Below are 22,973 nucleotides of genomic sequence, written 5' to 3' on the forward strand. Positions count from 1 at the left end.
ACTTGCGGCCACATGTCTTGGACACTCGGGTGAAGAGAGGGGCGGAGCTGTCAACTGATCACCACCTGGTGGTGAGTTGGCTTCGATGGTGGGGGAGGATGCCGGTCAGGCGTGGTAGGCCCAAACGTGTTGTGAGGGTCTGCTGGGAACGTCTGGCAGAGCCCCCTGTCAGAAGTAGCTTCAACTCCCACCTCCGGCAGAACTTCGACCACATCTCGAGGAAGGTGGGGGACATTGAGTCCGAATGGGCCATGTTCCGTGCCTCTATTGTTGAGGCAGCTGACCGGAGCTGTGGCCGTAAGGTGGTCGGTGCCTGTCGTGGCGGCAATCCCCGAACCCGCTGGTGGACACCGGCGGTGAAGGATGCCGTCAAGCTGAAGAAGGAGTCCTACGGGACCCTTTTGTCCTGTGGGACCGCGGAGGCAGCTGATAGGTACCGGCAGGCCAAGCGGAATGCGGCTTTGGTGGTTGCTGAGGCAAAAACTCGGGCATGGGAGGAGTTTGGGGAGGCCATGGAGAATGACTTTCGGACGGCTTCGAGGAGATTCTGGTCCACCATCCGGCGTCTCAGGAAGGGGAAGCAGTGCAGTGTCAACACTGTATATGGTGGGGATGGTGCGCTGCTGACCTCGACTCGGGACGTTGTGGGTCGGTGGGGGGAATACTTTGAAGACCTCCTCAATCCCATTAACATGCCTTCCAATGAGGAAGCAGAGCCTGGGGACTCAGAGGTGGGCTCCCCCATCTCTGGGACTGAGGTCACCGAGGTGGTCAAAAAACTCCTTGGTGGCAGGGCCCCGGGGGTGGATGAGATACGCCCGGAGTTCCTCAAGGCTCTGGATGTTGTAGGACTGTCTTGGCTGACACGCCTCTGCAACATCGCATGGACATCAGGGACAGTGCCTCTGGATTGGCAGACCGGGGTGGTGGTCCCCCTCTTTAAGAAGGGGGATCGGAGGGTGTGTTCCAACTACAGAGGGATCACACTCCTCAGCCTCCCTGGAAAAGTCTATTCAGGGGTCCTGGAGAGGAGGGTCCGTCGGATAGTCGAGCCTCGGATTCAGGAGGAACAGTGTGGTTTTCGTCCTGGTCGCGGAACAGTGGACCAGCTCTATACCCTTAGCAGGGTCCTGGAGGGTGCATGGGAGTTTGCCCAACCAGTCTACATGTGTTTTGTGGACTTAGAAAAGGCATTCGACCGTGTCCCTCGGGGAATCCTGTGGGGGGTGCTCCGAGAGTATGGGGTACCGGCCCCCCTGATAAGGGCTGTTCAGTCCCTGTACGATCAGTGCCAGAGCTTGGTCCGCATTGCCGGCAGTAAGTCGAACCCGTTTCCAGTGAGAGTTGGACTCCGCCAGGGCTGCCCTTTGTCACCGATTCTGTTCATAACTTTTATGGACAGAATTTCTAGGCGCAGCCAGGGTGTTGAGGGGGTCCGGTTTGGTGGGCTCAGGATTGGGTCACTGCTTTTTGCAGATGATGTTGTCCTGTTTGCTTCATCAGGCCGTGATCTTCAGCTCTCTCTGGATCGGTTCGCAGCCGAGTGTGAAGCGGCTGGGATGAGAATCAGCACCTCCAAATCCGAGACCATGGTCCTCAACCGGAAAAGGGTGGAGTGCCATCTCAGGGTTGGTAGCGAGATCCTGCCCCAAGTGGAGGAGTTCAAGTATCTCGGGGTCTTGTTCACGAGTGAGGGAAGAATGGAGCGTGAGATCGACAGGCGGATTGGTGCGGCATCAGCAGTAATGCGGGCGTTGCATCGGTCTGTCGTGGTGAAAAAGGAGCTGAGCCGCAAGGCGAAGCTCTCAATTTACCAGTCGATCTATGTTCCTACCCTCACCTATGGTCATGAGCTATGGGTAGTGACCGAAAGAACGAGATCGCGAATACAAGCGGCTGAAATGAGTTTCCTCCGCAGGGTGTCTGGGCTTTCCCTTAAAGATAGGGTGAGAAGCTCAGTCATCCGGGAGGGGCTCAGAGTAGAGCCGCTGCTCCTCCGCATCGAGAGGAGTCAGATGAGGTGGCTCGGGCATCTGATCAGGATGCCTCCTGGACGCCTCCCTGGTGAGGTGTTCCAGGCACGTCCAACCGGGAGGAGGCCCCGGGGAAGACCCAGGACACGCTGGAGGGACTATGTCTCTCGACTGGCCTGGGAACGCCTTGGGATTCTCCCGGAAGAGCTAGAAGAAGTGGCCGGGGAGAGGGAAGTCTGGGCATCTCTGCTCAAGCTGCTGCCCCCGCGACCCGACCTCGGATAAGCGGGAGACAATGGATGGATGGATGGATGGACTGAGCATAGTAGAAGCCTATCTAACTTTGTATAAAATCAACCAATAACCTCTTTCAAGACTACTTTCTTATGATAATTATTGCTAATAGTACAATTAACCAAATGTTAACAGAGTTACATGGCTGATCATAGTAAACTAAAGCTTTACTTCTGAGGTAAAGACTGAAATAAAATACAGAATGCAAGTCCTCAAGTTTATAGTAATGAAGGGCTCAAAATGGTGACAAGTCGTTCATCCTCAAGTAAAACAAAACTACTTTAGGTGCATTTAGATGCAAAAAATTTTAAATCTGCACATAGTTTTGGTGTTTACCGGAATACATGCTTTCATCTGTTGTCCAGCTGGCCAACTCAGCCAGTTATGCTAACAGACAATCAGCCTTTACCTCACAGAGCGCTGTTTGTAGACAGCAGCATGCTGAAGTGATATTTATGAGTAAGTTAAGGGAATGTACCTCACATCTTCTTTCCTTTGAATTGTCAAGTAGACCTCATAAATTTTTCCTCGCGGAATAGCTTCAGGAGGTACGAGAAGGCTGACTCCTAAACAGAAGACAGCATATTAGTTTTGAAAAAAGTCTTTAGTTGCCTAATCATGACTTTAATGAAATCCATCCAAATTTAAATTTTTCTAGTTTTCTTACCTTGATATACTGTATGTGCATAGGACCTCACTTTTTGTTAGATTATTAAACAGTGTGATGTTGGCAAATTCTAATCCTAGCACAAAAGAAGTTGTGCCTTAGCCAATTCAAGTGTACTTTTAGAAAGAATAAAGAGCAAAACAAGCTCTGGCCTCATAAGTAAGCATGACAGGTCTGTTTGGGAATAAGTGCTTAGTATACAGGGCCGATTCTTGTAGCCATTTGTAATGTACTTTAGTGTAGAGAAAAACATATGAATAAGAATGATTATCACCTTAGGATATCCACATAATGCAGGGTTACACTGACTTTTTATAGAATTACTTTAGAAAATAAACTTCAGTTTTACAAAAAGAATTGAGAAAAACAAATTATCATACAATTATCATACATGATGCTAATCAGAGGAAAAGGGAGACTCTATAGTGTGGTAAAATGAGCAAGAAAATTATATTATCAACAGGATTAAACAAATATATAAATGCAGATACAGAATCAGAATCAGAATATTTTTATTGTCATTGTAACAAATACAACAAAATTAGGTGCAGTCCCTGCAGTGTCAAAATATAAATAAAATATAATTAATAAAAGGATAAGAAGAAATAAGGTAGAACACAAACATTCAACATAAGACCTTAATTGCACATGAAGACTATTGCACAAGATGTCATCTATTGCTCTGCTGCATTGGAGGTGATAGATAGATAGATAGATAGATAGATAGATAGATAGATAGATAGATAGATAGATAGATAGATAGATAGATAGATAGATAGATAGATAGAACTTATCATACAGAACTTTACTCTAAACCGGAATGATATTCATGTAAGAGGAAATAGAAACGTGTATGCATGTAGGGACTACAGTCATGGCCATACGTTTTGAGAATGACACAAGTGTTGGTTTTCACAAAGTTTGCTCCTTCATTGTTTTTGATTTTTTTGTCTTATGCTTCTATGGTATACTGAGGTATAATTACAAGCAAGTTTTAAAGACTTTTATTGACAATTATATTACGTTTATGCAAATCTTCTTTTTCAAGATCTGTCAACTTCTGGGCCAAAACAAAACAAAACATCCACAAAAAAAAAAAATCTGCCGAGAGCAACTTCTCCCAACATTCCAAGAACAGTTTGGTGATGAACAATGCCTTTTCCAGTATGATGGAGCACCGTGCCATAAGGCAAAAGCGATAACTAAGTGGCTCATGGAACAAAACATCGAAATTTGTGGTCCATGGCCAGGAAACTCCCAGGCCTTAATCCCATTGAGAACTTGTGGTCAAACCTCAAGAGGCAGGTAGACAAACAAAAATCCACAAACTCTGACAAACTCCAAGCATTGATTATGCAAGAAGGGGCTGCCATCATTCAGGATTTGGCCCAGAAGTTGATTGACAGCAAGCCAGGGCTAGTTTCAGAGGTCTTGAAAAAGAAGGGCCAACACTGCAAATATTGACTGTTTGCATAAACTTAATGTGTCAATAAAAGACTTTGGAACTTATGAAATGCTTGTAATTATGCTTCAGTATACCATAGAAACACCTGACAAAAAAATCTAAAAACGCCGAAGCAGCAAACTTTGTGAAAACCAATACTTGTGTCATTCTCAAAACCTTTGGCCACGACTGTATATCTGGACAGCTCCATATGAAAAGTTCCCATATTTTGCCGTTCCCTATGTTTGGCATCCCAGCATGCTTAATAAAACATCAAACCTTAAGTAAATAGGCATAACTTTAAACAAGAGACTGCTGAGTGTATCCACCATGCTTGACACATATTGCGCTCCTTTCAAAAAGTCGTGTCACTAATCTCTATGAATGCTCAGCACCAAGGCTGGCACATCTGACATTTCCACGACTTGTATTCTGAATATTTTATGACACATCATTTGAAGACATTCAAAAATGTATGGCAGGCTCTTTTCATTTGGTGGCAGTAAACATACTTGGAAAATAGGCAGTTTAAGGGAAAAAAAAGTAAAGGCCCATCATGGTGAATATAGTCAAACGGTCTTTTACTAATACATCAGCATTACTCGTCTGAAACTGCACAAATGTCCCCTTAGCTTGACACATATTTCAGGATTCTGCATTTTTGAAATGTAAAGTAATATTGTCACATACTCTCCAGCAGTGCTTCTGAAATATATTCCTGAATTAATGCTTTTAAAATGTGAACATGATAAATATGTTAAGACCTCAGAAACTCTTTATGTAAATTTTACCAAGTAGGATAAAGAAACCAGTGAATGAAAAGGTGACATTCCCTTTACCAGCGTGTACTTTATGTTGACTTCCCCGTAAATATTAAAGTCAAATTAATATACAAACTAGTAATTAAAGTTTAATGCTTCTCATTCACACATTTCTGCCAGATTTGTGAATACTTAGCATGACCGGCACGGTGATCTTGGCTAAATATGTCCTTGCTGATAGGTTGCTATAGCAGTCGATAATTTCAGCTGTTGACACAAGACACAGCTTGTAGCTAAATTCATGACCCCAAGAATTAAAGCCGAAGACATGTCAGAAAAATTAATCTCTCACCGACAATGCGGAAGATATTTTTTCTACCCCCTTACCTGTTATGTAACTTATTTAAATGTTTCACGTAACTTAATTAGAATTAGCCCGTAGAGCATGACTGCACTGGTGAATGGATTAAAACTCACATTTTAAAGTTGCTTTTTCTGGTCATGGTGTGAGTGCAAAGCCAGTGGAGTGGCTTTAAAAGAAAAAAGCAGTTTGATGCTTGTCGGGTTACAATGGGTCTGGACCTCCCTGACACCAAGATGGTGAAGAATGCTAATCAAACAATAGAGCATCCGTTTCAAAATATCCATCCTCACTCAAATTTGATTCTGTGATAAAATGAACTGTTACCTGAGTTTGGGATGGTCAATCTGCCTCCAAGAAAATTGAAGGTGCCATAGGATGTGTTGGCTGTGTCTCTGGGAAGTGATTTAAAGTAGGTCTGAGTGGAGAGTCGCGTCATGAAGTCGGCTGGATCGGTCGTCAATTTGCCATTGTGGAGAGTATGTCGTCCATTCTCCAGGGGATCCAGCAATGGCCCATTGGTCACCGTGAACTTGTTGTTGGCATCGTGACGAGAGCGCAGGCTGCCCTGGTAGCTGGTAGTAGTAGTGGTGAGGTCTGGCTGGATGGTAAGCAAATGGGAGTTCTCTATTAGAACAAAAACAGACAGGTCTCGGTGAAAATCTTCAAATGTTTTCGCAATATAAACCTGGCAGAGGCTCTTCTATCAGAGATGGTGTCATTTACACTGCTTAGTGGACATGCTCCTGTTTATAAGAAAACAAAAATAAAATGGCTATGGGCACAGAACATTTAAAAAACACTCTTTGATACAACCGCACATGTTCAGATCCAGTGATGGGGAATGTTACTTTTAAAAGCAACTTAGTTACATTACTCATTACTTACAAAAAAAGTAACTAAACAAATTATATAGTTACTTATTATAAAATGCAAATGTGTTACAAGCAGTGCTTTACTTTTGTGTTACTTTTTCTACTTTAGTGTGAAAAACTGCACATTTCAGTGGCCAGTACTTATTATTAAATCCTAAGCCCATATATGAAATCGACCAGGAAAACAGACACATTTAATAATTTTTTTGTGTTTTATAAATTGTGGAAGTTCAGCCCCCTAACACAGACAGACAGACACCAAATGTCCAAAACACACACGGTTTAATAGTCCTTTCCTTCTTTACAGCACCATACAATGCCTAAATCAGCCACACATTACTCAGTCCCTTCTTTCCTTCCAACTCTTCTGTCACCTCTACTCCTCCACACACAAGCTCCGTCCTCTTCCTCCCTGAATGGAGTGGGGCGGCCCCTTTTATAGTGCTTCCCGATTAATCTCCGGCAGCACTTCCGGGTGTGACAGAAGCACTGCTAGTGAATCCAGCTCCTCTTCAGGCAACACTTCCGGGTGTTGCAGAACTGCTGCAGATCTTGTTTCCGGAGCTGTCCAGGCGCCCCCTGGCTGTGGCCACTGACCCCAATAGCTCTGAGCTTCTAACACCTAAGCCCGTTGCCCAGATGCAACCCGGGGGGCTGCCCTCTCATGTCCTGGGGTATAAATTGCCCTTCTCCTAGTTCTCTACTCCTCTAGGTGTCCCGGTCATCACAAAATACATTTAGTCCTTCTTGTCAATCCATTTTTTTCCATCCTCAATGTGAGCCCCCAAAAATATGCGGTTTGAACACTGGCTGCTGCACCACTCAATCACACAGTTTCAAACTATGTATAGCAAACAGCTGGAGGAAAAAACAAACTAACACAGTATTTATAGGTTTCTGTTACTGGAGTGTGTGTAGCACACTCTTTTTTGATTGGCTGTGTGATTAAGCCCCACAAAGGACGAGCATTTCATCCAACACATTTGCTTCTTGCCTTTCACCCAGTGCAGCTGTGATGATCACTGGCTCATTGTAACCCTAAATTGGGACATTCAATTTACCTCTCGACACATGCAGGATTTAAAGAATATTTTAAACATATATTAAGCTCCTGTTACCTGGTTGCATGCTACACATATGTTTAACCCCTTTCTCACAAGCTGTCAACAGATGAGCCCACCTGTACACAATGTTACAGCTCCAGCAGGCGGCATCTTTGCTAAAAAATGCAGTACTTTTTTTTTTTTTAAGTGTTGAGTTTCCATAGTAACATAGTACATGCAATAAAATAAGTATCTCGTTAGATTACTTGTTACTTTAAAAATTAATCTGAATATGTACAGCATGTTATTTTTAACGCATTACCCCCTGTAACAGCCAATCTTACAATGTTTAAAGTTAATGTTAGACTTGCTTAATTGCAGTAGTTTAATATCAGTTTCTTAGTTACTTAGAATATGATATAGTCTTTTACACCTTGCAAGTTAATATAAAATAGAACTTTCTTAGCTATATCTGTATACAGTGTGTTAATTAAGCCAGGTAGGAAATAGTCTTGTTGCTAGCATAGATTGTTAGATAAGTTTGAAAATAGCAGATGGGCATACAGTTTTCTGACCACTGTATGAGCAGACTTAGAAAAACATGAAACATGATAAGGAAGCATTAAACAGAACTTTCTTTAAGCAATAACTTTTCTTTTCTTAAAATTTTTCTTTATTTTTGTGTGGATTGTTTTGCTCTGAAATTTTGCTAAAACTTTTAAAATAAGGGTATTTGGTCTCTGGGAATTTTGAAAATGTGTCACACTAGAGCTAGAACTGTCCTATGAAGCAAACTAAAACCTGCAGAGCTTTGGTAATTTGAGACAAATGCAACTACACCACCAAATATTGTTCAGATCCCGACTGCAGTCATATCTTTCAATGGCCTCAAAACAGTGAATCATTATAGATAATGATGCTAAAAGGAAGAAGAATACGGACTCCACTCCAGACTCCAGAGTCTTACAGTCTTACATAACTAGACAGCCTAACAAATTTCCAATTTGGCTGACTTTTCTCTTTAGGAAAAAAGCTTACTGACTTTAAGGTGAAAGGCTTCCAACCCAATAGCAAAAGACATCTTTGGGAGAAAGGGTGTCACCGGTGGGAAGAAGGACAAGATAGAAGTCTTAGGGTTCAACAGTGGAACATGAAGATGATAAAGATGTCATATTGACGTTGACAGGATGGCCAACTTGGCACCTGACACTGTAGGGCTACAACTGATGGCACAATTTTTGTGGTCCTCGCAAGTAATATAAAGAGGAAAAGCACAGTGTCAAGACTGCTTTGGCATACTGTAGAATGACAGACATATTTTAAAAGCCTGTTTTAGTATTTATTTGACAGGTCTGTCAGACATCACATCTAAAAAATAATTGATGTTTACTGACGCACTACTACTGCCTTTCTTCTTTTGTCAACTGGGTTAAATCAATAACAATGGCAATAAGCACTGGCCTTTTTTTGTTTTTAAAAACAAAGTAAATATGTCTCAAAGAACAATAGATGAATGTGCAAGACAAAAATGAAGTAAGAAACAAAACAGACCTTGCCATTGCAATAGAAAATGTGAGAGAAGAGACGTCATTTTGAAAAACAAGATGCTTGGCGCCTCACGAGAAGCTCAAAATATCCATCCATCCATTATCCAACCCACTATATCCTAACTACAGGGCCACGGGGGTCTGCTGGAGCCAATCCCAGCCAACACAAGGGCGCAAGGCAGGAAACAAACCCCGTGCAGGGCGCCAGCCCATCGCAGGGCACACACACCCACACACCAAGCACACACTAGGGACAATTTAGAATCGCCAATGCACCTAACCTGCATGTCTTTGGACTGTGGGAGGAAACCGGAGCACCTGGAGGAAACCCACGCAAACACGGGGAGAACATGCAAACTCCACGCAGGGAGGACCCGGGTTTCCTACCACTGCGCCACTGTGCCGACCAGCTCAAAATATTCTCACCTAAAAACACAATGATGTTCAGACTCAAATCAACTTCAGTTGCCTTCCACCACTGGTTGCCTGGATCTTTAGAATAGCCCTAATAACTCAGTACAATGCCATGAAGACATGGTGAAATCAAGTAACCACAAAAAATGTGAAAAGTGCCTAAATTCTAAGCTGATTGTGGCTGTGGTTGTCACAGAAGACAAAAAGTTAATGGCTGCGTGCCAGTTTCTGAATAACCTTTAATATTTTACTAAAGAAGTATCATATATTACAATCTGGCACCATTTATGATCATATCAAACATTATTTCCAGGTATGAGATAAGTTAAGCTAGACATGCTTTGGCAATAGAATTACTAATAACTTTGTTGCTGTAGCACAATGGCTTGTTCTTTTACAATAATTCCACTTAATAGAAAGAAAAGTGTCTATGTGTCTTTGTATCTCTGTGTCTGTTCATTGGCTATGTCACTGTCATTCCAACAAATGGTGCATCATAAACATTAACACTGTTTTTTTAAAACTCTTATCAAATGGCATATAACAGAGACATACAGTGCATCCGGAAAGTATTCACAGCGAATCACTTTTTCCACATTTTGTTATGTTACAGCTTTATTCCAAAATGGATTAAATTCATTTTTTTCCTCAGAATTCTACACACAACACCCCATAATGACAACGTGAAAAAAGTTTACTTGAAATTTTTGCAAATTTATTAAAAATAAAAAAATTGAGAAAGCACATGTACATAAGTGTTCACAGCCTTTGCCATGAAGCTCAAAATTGAGCTCAGGTGCATCCTGTTTCCCCTGATCATCCTTGAGATGTTTCTGCATCTTAATTGGAGCCCACCTGTGGTAAATTTAGTTGATTGGACATGATTTGGAAAGGCACACACCTGTCTATATAAGGTCCCACAGTTGACAGTTCATGTCAGAGCACAAACCAAGCATGAAGTCAAAGGAATTGTCTGTAGACCTCCGAGACAGGATTGTCTCGAGGCACAAATCTGGGGAAGGTTACAGAAAAATTTCTGCTGCTTTGACGGTCCCAATGAGCACAGTGGCCTCCATCATCCGTAAGTGGAAGAAGTTCGAAACCACCAGGACTCTTCCTAGAGCCATCTAAACTGAGCGATCGGGGGAGAAGGGCCTTAGTCATGGAGGTGACCAAGAACCCAATGGTCACTCTGTCAGAGCTCCAGAGGTCCTCTGTGGAGAGAGGAGAACCTTCCAGAAGGACAACCATCTCTGCAGCAATCCACCAATCAGGCCTGTATGGTAGAGTGGCCAGATGGAAGCTACTCCTTACTAAAAGGCACATGGCAGCCCGCCTGGAGTTTGCCAAAAGGCACCTGAAGGACTCTCAGACCATGAGAAACAAAATTCTCTGGTCTGATGATACAAAGATTGAACTCTTCGGTGTGAATGCCAGGCGTCACGTTTGGAAGAAACCAGGCACCGCACATCACCAGGCCAATACCATCCCTACAGTGAAGCATGATGGTGGCAGCATCATGCTGTGGGGATTTTTTTCAGTGGCAGGGACTGGGAGACTAGTCAGGATAAAGGGAAAGATGACTGCAGCAATGTACAGAGACATCCTGGATGAAAACCTGCTCCAGAGCGCTCTTGACCTCAGACTGGGGCAACGGTTCATCTTTCAGCAGGACAACGACCCTAAGCACACAGCCAAGATATCAAAGGAGTGGATTCATGACAACTCTGTGAATGTCCTTGAGTGGCCCAGCCAGAGCCCAGACTTGAATCCGATTGAAAATCTCTGGAGAGATCTTAAAATGGCTGTACACCGACGCTTCACATCCAACCTGATGGAGCTTGAGAGGTGCTGCAAAGAGGAATGGGCAAAACTGGCCAAGGATAGGTGTGCCAAGCTTGTGGCATCATATTCAAAAAGACTTGAGGCTGTAATTGCTGCCAAAGGTGCATCGACAAAGTATTGAGCAAAGGCTGTGAATACGTATGTACATGTGTTTTCTCAATTTTTTTATTTTTAATAAATTTGCAAAACCCTCTAGTAAACTTTTTTCACGTTGTCATTATGGGGTGTTGTGTGTAGAATTCTGAGGAAAAAAATGAATTCAATCCATTTTGGAATAAGGCTGTAACATAAAAAAATGTGGAAAAAGTGATGCGCTGTGAATACTTTCCGGAGGCACAGTATGCAATGCATTTCTCATACCAACAGATGGTGCATCATAAACATAGCAATACATTTTATCACTACAAATGTTTGTAATGCGCTGTCTATTGGAATAACAAATGCAATACATTTTACTACTACATGCATTACAAAATGCATTCCAATAAACGGTGCACTGCAAACACAAATGCTGATGTCAATGTTGATTACTTAAATTTCTACCAGTACAGCTACTAACCCGATAAATCCATAAACCTGTGTGTCAAGTGTATATGAGGGGGTGCCCACTGCAACCAGTTCCTCTGCTACTGTCACTGCTGCTATATTTAAATGTAAAAAAACACCTGCTTAATCCCGATGAGAAATGCAGGGCCTAAGGCTATCCTAGGAACATCATGTGCAAAGCAAGGACCAGCTCTACATGGGAGCCAATCTGTTTAAGGGCTTGCTCAATCAGATATGCTCACTTACATCTTTGGGACAGCGGTGGATAACCAAAGTACCATATAAGAAACAAAAATTGAAAAGTTTTTTGAAGTATTTAAAAATTAGAAACCAGAAAAGTGGACCAGAGTAATAATATAAGCAAAGAGTGATTATCTTTGGTGTGGCTTCATTGCAAATTACACAGCTGCTTCTCCAGTACTGGAACAGAGCAGATGAGTTTGTAAAGGGATCTGGAGATGAAATGTCACCTTATTTAGGCCGAAGTTCATTAGTGAGAAATAACACTAACCAATAGGCTCAATCAACACACAAACAAAGCGTCATAATTAGGAGCTGAAAGTTCAAGTTAATTAACCAGTAATTCTAGAATCCATAATAATATACTATAATGCTTTGATCATATCTACAATCTCAAGAAAACAAGAAGTGCAAGGCGCTGACCTTTCAACCATCATGTAAGTGACATCAAATGCCATGCACCTCTCATCAGCTCTTGTTGTAGCAGCAGTACACAAGCAATGCTCAAAACAGCAGTGGCCATGTAATTCAACAAGGAAATATTGCCAAACACTCTAAAATTAAATGAAATACAGTACAGTAAAAAATAATGGCGCTCGGTTTTGTTTTAACTCTCTCCTTTGCTACTACTGTGCATGCATGTCTTTGAGAATGGAATTAAAAAAACAGAGCACCTGTAGAAAAGCCCATGCAGACATGAAGACACATATAAACCTAGGACTCTGGAGCTATGAGGCAGCGGTACGCAATATCTTGTAATTATAGTGATATCAGCATTGAAGAATCTTAAAAAAGGGCTTAAATACTAAAATAAGTTATCAGCTTTGGAAAAATAATAGCACACAAAAAGGTGGCTGTTTAGGAGCTGAGACACACTCCTTTAATTATGAAAAAGCTAACAAAGCATGTCAGATTCCAGTTTTTTTGATTTTTTTAAATTGCATTTAATCTATCATAGTAGTTTTAACTTCTTTGGTAAAGTTTTGTGAGTGAATGTTATACTTCACTGCAGCCATCAAATTGCATGGTCGAATTCACCTGTCAATCTACATCCTCAACCGCATCTATGCTCACACACTCTAAACAATGATGAAAACAATGAAAATCCAGGTACAGGCAGCCAGAATGATGTCTTTCTGCAGGTGTGACAGGCTCACTTTCAGTGCGTAAGAGGGGAGGCTAGCAACAAAAAATGATTGTAGACAAAACATCAGTTTTCAATTTTTAATCCATGATATAGATCTCAAATTATACTATTTTGCAAAGTTAGTCCTCCGTTTATGTCAATACAATGTCATTTTCCCTCATTTTCATTTCTGTGGCAATTTTGCTATACAGTAGGTTATAAAGGGTGGCGCACGGAAAACCGAACTGTCTCCGACTGGCTGGCTCGAGCTATTATACAGGTGGGTGCTGTCGCCTCGTTGTCACGACAGGGTCAGCAGCCCCAACTGTGCATTAGTAAGGAATCTGTGAGCCAGTGGGTACACCGTCTTTCAACAGGATGGAGTGACATGTCATACTTCTCATGAGTCACTTTCTCAAATTCACAATATCTTCACAGAGGAATGAACTGTCAGCAAAGGTTTGTGGCTGCCAAAATCACCGGACCTATCCACTTGCGAGTTTTACCTGTGGGGCAATCTGAAGGGAAAAGTGTATGTCAATAATCCAAACACATTAGAGGAACTGAAGGACAATATTCGGAGTGAAATTGGAAAAATTGAAGCGGCTGAGCTGCGTTGCATCTATGAAAATATGGTGTGGCATGCAGAAAAGTGTATTGACGCACAAGGAAATCATTTCCAGCACCTCCTCTAACCAGTAAGTACAGATTTTTGTATTGCATATCTTTCGTTTCGTGTACGGGCTAAGAAATGTACGTCGACGTTGGAGTTGGAGATGGTTTGGTTTTTCATTCGCCACCCTGGTAATTAGTGTAAAATGTACTGCCCCACATGTTTGGGCCCATAACAGCAGTGTGTGTAAATAAAGTGGCTGATGCACTCGCTTTTCAGGCCCTTCAAGAAATCTCGGCTAAGGCTCTTGACACCAGGATGGTGGATTTGACAAATCCTATAGCGCTGGATAAGCTCTTAGTAGTCCATGGGGGTGCCTGCAAGGTGATAGGACAAAAAATGTTGCTCCAATATTCCAGATTTCTTCCGTAACACCTCTGACTTGGCCTATAAAATACTCTGCAGCCAGAGGTGTGACCAGAACATCATGTGTGGGTGGACATTTGGTTTGTATGGGGGGGCAAAAAATATCCATCCATCCCCATTTTTGTAGGGAGGTCAAATAATAATAACAACATAGTTTTATATAACATATAAAAGCAAAAATCATAACCTATTGTTCAATAAAATTAAAGAGGTAATGGAACTTGTATTATTATTTTTTGTGAACAAATATAGAACTACATCTACAAGGTAAATATCAATAAAGTCAAATGTATACAACATTTGAGAGCAAGAACAGAAACGTGGCTTATTGTAGTCATGTGAGGCTATAGGACATCAGTTTCCAGTGTTTAACCTGGATATGATCTACAGGATCAGTCTGCGGTTACTCTTGGCAAATTCTGAAATAAATTCATTCATGTCTAGATTTTCTGTGATGTTTTTCTCATGTGCCAGAATGACTAAATTTCACTTCCTTGAATGCAGCATTGTTCGTCGGAGTGGAGTGAGAATGCGGTTCAAAGTAGAGAAAGAGCTTTCGCATGCAGCTGAAGACACACCAATGATGAGTGCTGTGATGCAGACATGGCTATGACGTGCGGGATACTAGACACGTGTTTGTGGAAGCCGCCACCATCTTTTTCTAGAGCTTTTTTCCAATTAGTGTAGCCGTGTTTGGTGAATATGTCCTCGCGGTCCGAATTGGAAACACTAAATTTGTGGCAGGCAAAGCAAAAGCTGCCATCACGGACAACAGAATATTCAAGCCATGGTCAAGTCTGATACCAGCTTGCACTAAAACATCTGAGTTTCTTTCCGAATGCGCGCTTGGGATAATTAATTAAAATGGGCTGGGATGTGCTATCCATATTTAAGTCAAGCAGACCGGACTGTATATTTTGTTGAAGGCAGAGGATTGGAGTACCCGACACGGGAGCAGAGCTGGAAGATTGTGTAGGCTTATCTACATCTTTTGGAGTTTCAGTTCCCGACGTGGATGCGCTGTGCTCCGTTTTGGTAGCAGCGGTGCTGGGCTCAACCGTGGAGCCAGCAGCTTGTGGAGGAACAGAGGTTGAAGATGTCTGCTTTTTAATAAGCCACCTATGCATAGCCTTTGGTGTTACCAACCAGAAAATAAAAGAAGAATGGAACATACACACTGTTTTAAGTAAAGAATGCAGTCAACAGGTTCAAAACGTGCTGTAAAATGTGCGGCGAAGTGAACTGTGAACCTGTAGCTCGCAAACTGTTTCACCTATTGACTTGAAATTTGGTACACATATACTATGTGATGTCTACTATCCACTTTCGGGGTGATGATTTTATTACTCTTTTTATTTTTATTTTATTTTATTGTAGAATCAACTCTCGGCAGCGCGCAGCAGGGCGGCCGTGCAGCACATACGTACAGGTGCCGTTCTCATTCCCTACCACCTTCGCTAATCATTCTTGAGGCAGATTGAAGACTTAAGTGCCAGATTAAGTGAAAAATTAAAGAAAACGTACTACGAAATTGCAACACAAAAACTAACTTAATCAGTTTTATTGCAAAAAGATGCCGACGAAATAAGAGAAGCAGCGGGCCACTGGGGTGGAGAAACGAAGAGCTGCTCAGGAAGCAGCAAGTGCATCAACCTCTGAGCAAATGAATGGTAAATGTACAGAGAAAGAGGAGGAAAACTAGAAATGTTCAGATCAAGTGTGTTCACTGCATGTTGTCGTGCAGTACGCCATAACTAGTTACTAATAAAATAATACATATGTCCAACTCAGTTTTGGTTATGTCACCTTATCACAGGAACTTTCTTATGGTAATGTAGACTTTCCTGAATCTGTTGCTTAAGGTCATTTTTACAAGGTTAAGCCTGATAAACACTGACTTCAACAGAGGACACCAGCGAAAAGAGCAGAAAACATCCTGTAATCAGCAGCCGTAATTTAGTCATTACCTTCTGTGTACTGCATGTCCACAGTTTCTTCCTCCGTCCTGTAAATGGCTCTGTGAATTTATCTTTGACAAACAGAACCTTTACTACCACCATAACTACTACTACTAGAGATTAAGAGGAGCCAGTTGAGGTGGTTTGGGCTTACAAGGAAGATGCCCCCTGGCTCCTCTCAAAGGGGATTACCAAGTACAGAACACAGGGAGAGGAACCTGGGGAGGACCCAGGACATGCTGGAGGCAATATCAATTCCTTACTGGCCTGGGGAAATCTGGGAATTCTTCAAGAGTGGTTAGAAAAATGTGCCGAGGATAGGGTGACCTGTTTTGTTCAGGATAAGAGAGTGAATGTTAAATTAAATGATTTGTTATTGTTGCTAGGGACCTGTGTGTTATGTCAAGGCCACCATTTTGTACAAGAGAGACTGTACAACCAAGTAGTGTTGACAGTTTTTCATCACAGAAACTATTTCTTAAGCAAGTCTGTTTCGGTATCTTGAAATTTTAACTTTGGACTGTTCAGAAACTTAAGAGTTGTTTGACATTGTCGATTTGTTGAAGTTGTTTTGTTTATTATATGTTTGTCTGCATTATTAATGGAAAAAGCAAAGAACAATTAACCTTCTTTACGTTAGACACGAGAATCACTCGGGCTGTAAAAACAGTGTTAAAAGCTTTAGTCCCGAGTGTCACTCAGGCAACTGCATAGATGTGTCTGACCTGAGGATTACTCGGGCCGCAAAAGTGCTAACAGCGTTAGTGCTGAGCGTTATTCGGGAAACGATATAGGCATGTCTTGCATAAGCAACAGGCCTGAGTTTTACCCAGGCAACGGTGCAGACATGTCTTCTTCTAACGTTATAATGGTGTCTTGTAAGAAATGCTTTTCAGCAGCCCAGGTGTTGCACGCTCTTGACAGTGATATGAGTAGTGATGACAAAGTAAATCTGTCTTCAGTCAGTGAAAATGAAACGGACAATGAAATCGAAAGTGATTCTGATGAATTTGAAAGTGATGCTCATGCCAATCATACATATGCAGTGTGCTGTTCATAACCTGATCAGTCTGGAAAGAAAATTCGCAAGGAATTACAATACTCTTGTCCTGACTGTGATGCCGGATTGTGTATTTCTCTGTGCTTCAAGACATACCACACAAACGACACATTTTGACAGTATATACAGTATTAATATATTATTATTATTATACTTTCTACAGTTCTGACTTTGTACTTTTAGTGTTTTGCACATTTTACAGTAGAAAGGTCAGATTTAATAAATATGTAGTTTTTCAAGCCAAAAAATCCAACACTTTTTACATGTTTTTTTGGAGAAACAATGTAACTCTAAGGAGGTTAAAAGTGGTATTCATTAAAAGTGTTTTGTAATTGACATTTATTTGATGTGTAATATGTGATTATCTTCTCTTGGCTTTTTAATCTCAACCACTCCAAAAACTGATAATAGGAATCGTGAAATCTAGAGGACCATATGATTATCACAGGAAGGAGATTTCACTAGAAAACTACAAATATGCAGGGATTACAGTATATCACCTATTTCTATTTTGTTTAATATAATGGCTCAAATTGCAGTATGGACTAACTCTATAGAGGCATATCGACTCTTACCCGACACTCTACCATGAACAAATTCAAGCCCTTAAATCAAATCTTCTCTTAAACTCAAAGAAATATTCACAGTTTCTTTCTGATATTTTACTTATTATTATCTTTGAGATTCTTGAAATACAGAAATTAAAAGAACATCTGTCTCCAGAACTTTTGAGCAGCCTTTTGAGAAAAAATGGAAGATGTGTGTAAAGACAGCAAAAAAAGGGCCAACGCCAGGAGATCAAAAATAGCAACCGAAACCAGAATGTGAGACAGCAATCGAAGTCAAAGGGTACGAGCAACAAGATCAAAAGCTGAAAGATACTCAGATGAAGAAACCTGGAAAAGGTCTTTGAAAGTTTTTCGGTATATGAATATCTTATATGGAGGAGAACCCAGCCAACCTTTTATCCCACTGCACTGATTACCAACGGGTCACAACCTCAGAGGCCGTGCTCCTAGAAATGCAGAACGTGGAACTAATGATGGGTGCCCAAAATGGTTTCCAAGATGTTATAAAAAGATACACAACTACAAAATTATTAGGAAAACCGAACAGATAATGACAGGAAATGAATAAATGACTTAAAAAGCCCCCAGTTCAAGCAAGATCATGCCACTTAACTATCAAATATGAGTAAAAAGCAAAAACAAATCATAACAGCCTGGCGTTTCAGAGACCATGCAATATTGATATTGTGTGAAGCTTTTCCCTGCATATCACAGTCTCTAATGGCACATTAAACCCCAAAAGTGAAGACTGACCTTCAGTAGCATCTTACTCACCTTGCTTGCTGGGTTTGATGCTGACAGGCTGGAATCCAGTGGTGAGGATAGAGGAGTCAGCAACATCAGCGTCCAGTCCTTCCTTCTTTCGTCGGTACACAAGTATGACCACAATGAGTAGCAGCACTAGGCATAGGGCCACCGCGATAATACCGACATACAGAGCAACATCTTCTGGACCAGAAGCAGCTGTAAGACAGAAGCAACATAATGTAAGCAAACACTTTGTTTAATAATTCATCATTCCCCCCTTTTCATATAGGGCATGTTGTCTCAGATGTTTGAGATGCCAAACAGAAATGCAATGAATTTAAAATGATTGTCAAGGTGCTGAACATAGCGAACACCACCGAAAAGCCAACACAATCAACATCCTCCGCACTGTTTCAAAAAATGCATCCTGCATTAATCCGCCCGCTGACCTTCTCACAGATATCCAATCACTGCCGTCCAGAAAATGCAAAAACTGAAAAGGAGGGTTCAGCTCAATATCCTATAGGAAGTGTGTTTCACCTATTCCACAAGCCCACTGGGAACTGCAACTCCCAGTAGGTCGACATATCCAACCATAACCACACCCAAAGCCCACCAATAATTAGGCACACTTCTGCACATACTCTTTTGGTAACACACAATGAATGTAGCAGGTCAGGGCCTCAAAAAACAGGATTATGTAGACAGGTATACAAATGTCTGCAAATACCCCATTCATCTAAAGAAGCATGAAACTCCTGGAGCTGTGTATGTCTAAGGTCTCACAATTTTCTATTGTTTTGTGATGATGGAGTTTTATATTTATAGTTTTTACTGTAGATACATCAAATCCCCTTCCTGTTGTAAGTTTCTGCTTGATATCCAAGAAGGTCCTTGTAAGAGCCATTTTTGTTCATGCTTTAGATCAGGGTTCTCAAACTCTGCTCCTGAAGGGCCGCAGTGGCTGCAGGTTTTCATTCTAACCCTTTTCTTAATTAATGACCTGTTTTTGCTGATAATTAATTCCTTTTCCTTTCGTTTTAATTGACTTTTTTTTAAGATTTGTTTCCATGAATTTCTTCATTGTTTCTCTGAATTGCTTCATTTCTTTCCATAAATGGCACCCAAACAGTCAGGGCCTTAAACTACAACCAATTTCACTCCAACCAGTTGCTTAATTAGGCGACAATTCTTGTTGTTAATTAAACCCATTCTTTAATTCCATGGCTTGTTGCTGCTCTCATTGTGCAATGGCATACATTTCCGAAATTCTTGATTTTTTTCTTTTTTAAGAACAATATTAAAATGGCGGCACAGTGACGCAGTGGGTAGTACTGCTGCCTCGCAGTAAGGAGACCTGGGTTCGCTTCCCGGGTCCTCCCTGCATGGAGTCTGCGTAGGTTTCCTCCGGGTACTCCGGTTTCCTCCCACAGTCCAAAGACATGCAGGTTAGGTAGATTGGCGATTCTGAATTGTCCCTAGTGTGTGCTTGGTGTGTGTGTGTATCCTGCGGTGGGTTGGTGCCCTGCCCAGGATTGGTTCCTGCCTTGCGCCCTGTGTTGGCTGGGATTGGCTCCAGCAGACCCCCGTGACCCTGTGTTCAGATTCAGCGGGTTGGAAAATGGATGGATGTTAAAATGTTTTGGGGAACTGAGCAGATCAACATTCCTGAGAACTTCATCTTTCTTTATTTTCAGATATTATATGACAGACACAATTTGCTGGTCACGTTTTGGCTCATTTTGCAACTCATTATTGTTTGGTTGCTAATTTAAGGAAAAACAAACAATTAAGGGGTCTGCATCTTCAAGAGCAAGTCAATTACAATTAATTCAAAAGAAGTTCATTAGCAGCAAAAACAGGTCAATAATTAAGAAAAGGGTTAGAATGAAAACCTGCAGCCACTGCAGCCCTCCAGGACCAGAGTTTGAGAACCCTGCTTTAGATAGTTCTGATAGAAATGTGTTACTTTATCAGGTATAGTTTTCAAGCCAGTGTCATTTTTGTCATGAAAATTCTGGTCGGGCCATATTGAAAGTTTCCTTTATGTGTACGGGCTTAGTGTCAATATCAACTTTCCTGACTAATAACTGGGGTAGAGTGGCGGCTCTCTGTCTAAAGGATCTGGGCTGGTAACTCAAAGGTTGCTGGTTTGAATCCTGGCAGTGACAGAAGGAATGCTACTTTGGGCCCTTGAGCAAGGCCTTCAGCCTGCAAATGCTCCAGGGGTTCTGTACAAATAACTGACCCTGTGCTTTGACCCCAAAACTCTCTGGAGAGTAAGTTGGGCTATGAGAAAAATGACAAATCCCTAATGTAAGAAATTGTTTTTGGAGAATGAAGGATTAAAAAAAAATAATACCCGTCCTTTCTTTTGCTGATGACTAGCAAGTTCCTACACGTTTTATTTCACAAAATAATCAAACAATGGGATGCAGGTGCCTGATCTGCCTCAGTTATCATCAGATTGTTGTGATACCCTCTGACATCATCATCATCTGACAAAATACAACAATTTAAATGTTGTAACCTCGCAACCACCTGCTGCTCAGGAAAATCTATTAGATATGACCTGCTTAAATTCAAACAGCAACACTTCAAGCTTTGAATCGAATGAGACTGAGGTGAAAAAAGGACAAACCTTTGAATACACATACTGTACATCTTGAACACAAGACTGGAAGTGTCCTGTAAAAGAGCTAACCACTATGTGGCTATGTGTTTTCTGGATAGTGCGAGGCTGGCAAACAATGGACACGACAATTTTCTGCATACGTGTTCTTTCCACACCAATCTTCTGTGCTTCTTTGAATCATACTGCTGGCTTCTTTTCCATTAAGTGAAAAGGCTCCCTTGCTGGCTTTTTCAAACTAGGCCCTGTTAGGTGGTCCTTCTCAGTGGTGGATGAAGATCAAGACACTGCTCAGTCTCATTGATCAATGTAATGAGATGTAAACTGATTGGTGCTTTTTTTTTTTAAATTACTCTGGCCACCTTTTAGGTAGCAAATGCTACTATATCTTCTGTACGTCTTCAATGATTTGTGCTGCATAGTGTTGACTGAAAAAAACGTGAACTAAGAGTGTAAATGCATGATTAAAACATTTTTAAAAATGAAGGTGCTCATCTTAATACCAAGAATAAGGGTCTGTAGCCAGCCTTCAAGCCCTATCACTAAACTGGAAAGTTTAGGTTAGACATGCACACACAGTCAACTGTAAGGCACCATCGAGAGTATTCTGACCAGCTGCATTGCAGTCTGTCACTGAGGTTGCAGCATGTCTGACTGCAAGAGATTGCAGAGAATAGTGAGGTCAGCAGAGAAGATTATCGGGGTCCCTCTCTCTTCTTGGCAAGACATGTTCTCCAACCGCTCGGCACATCCTGCTCCATTGTGCAGGACCTTTGCCACCCTTTTCATGGATTGTTCATTCTTTCGCCATCTGGAAAAAGATACTGCAGCATATGAGTCGGATCTGTCAGGTCATGTGATAGATTCCCCAAAGGCTGTCAGACTCCTCAACACATTGAGACCCCCAATGATCTTTCACATTATCTTAACATCTCTGATTCTGATTTATGCACAAGTCCCTTTATTTATCATGTCATAAGTTCAGTCACTGCACTGATCTGTGGAACTTGCATTTAATTTGTAATCGTGGCCAGGAGCCAGAAACAGACTTGTAGTGCCCGACTTGAAGCAGGACTGGCTCCAGGAAAAAGTCTGAAAGGTGTGTCTGAAATTCTGATGGAGCAGTGCAGCTAACTTACCCCGGTGAAACTTTATAGGGACTGAGTAAAACGTGAAGTAACAATGAATAATCACAAGTGAAATTTAGTATTATAAAATCAGTCGGGTGATTTCATTAATTGGTATTTCATTATGCTTTTAATAACCGCAGATGAAAAGAGCAGATTCAATGTACTGGAATAACCCAAGGGTGCGCTAAAGAAAGGACTCACGCACACAAGCACTAGAGAATGGAATGAATGTTTACTAACTCTTTTTGATGGTGACTTGGTCTAACTTCCACTGCTGGCCATGGGGACCCCTGATAATATTATTTAAATCTCCTCAGAGGAATCACCAGCTTTGTGAGCCGTCCTCACCGTGCTGTCAATTTTCTCATCCTTTTCAGTGCTGTTCAGCTCAGCTCCTTTACACGCCACTCCAGCACACATGGCTCTTCCTCCTGCAGATTCTCACCTCTACATTTCCTCACTGTTACAGTATTTATAAATATTAATGCAAGATACATGTGCTTTAGGTTAGGTTTAGGTTTATTTGTCATATATAGGTTAACACAGGGTCAACATACAATGAAATGTGTATGACGAGAAAAACAAGTCACTCAGCCTAGATCCAATAAAGCTTAAAAAAAGATTACAAGTTAAAAATAGACAAGTCATATAAAATAAAATGTGTATGTTTTAAAAGAAGTTATAGAGCAATATGAGTTGAAT

At 41.5% G+C, this 22,973-nt stretch overlaps 1 protein-coding gene across 1 annotated transcript in view; it reads right to left on the bottom strand.

The window, feature by feature from the left end:
• The window catches only part of unc5a (unc-5 netrin receptor A), an 869,594-nt gene that overhangs the window by 90,285 nt on the left and 756,336 nt on the right, over positions 1-22,973 (bottom strand). The window contains exons 8-10 of the mRNA XM_028813729.2: positions 18,537-18,725; positions 5,828-6,127; positions 2,746-2,833 (exon numbers count right to left, since the gene is read on the bottom strand). Of these exons, the coding sequence (XP_028669562.1) occupies positions 2,746-2,833; positions 5,828-6,127; positions 18,537-18,725 (577 nt within the window). The remainder of the gene's footprint in view (positions 1-2,745; positions 2,834-5,827; positions 6,128-18,536; positions 18,726-22,973) is intronic.

Source organism: Erpetoichthys calabaricus, chromosome 11 (genome assembly GCF_900747795.2).
Source record: "Erpetoichthys calabaricus chromosome 11, fErpCal1.3, whole genome shotgun sequence".
In the NCBI taxonomy this organism is placed as follows: domain Eukaryota; kingdom Metazoa; phylum Chordata; class Cladistia; order Polypteriformes; family Polypteridae; genus Erpetoichthys; species Erpetoichthys calabaricus.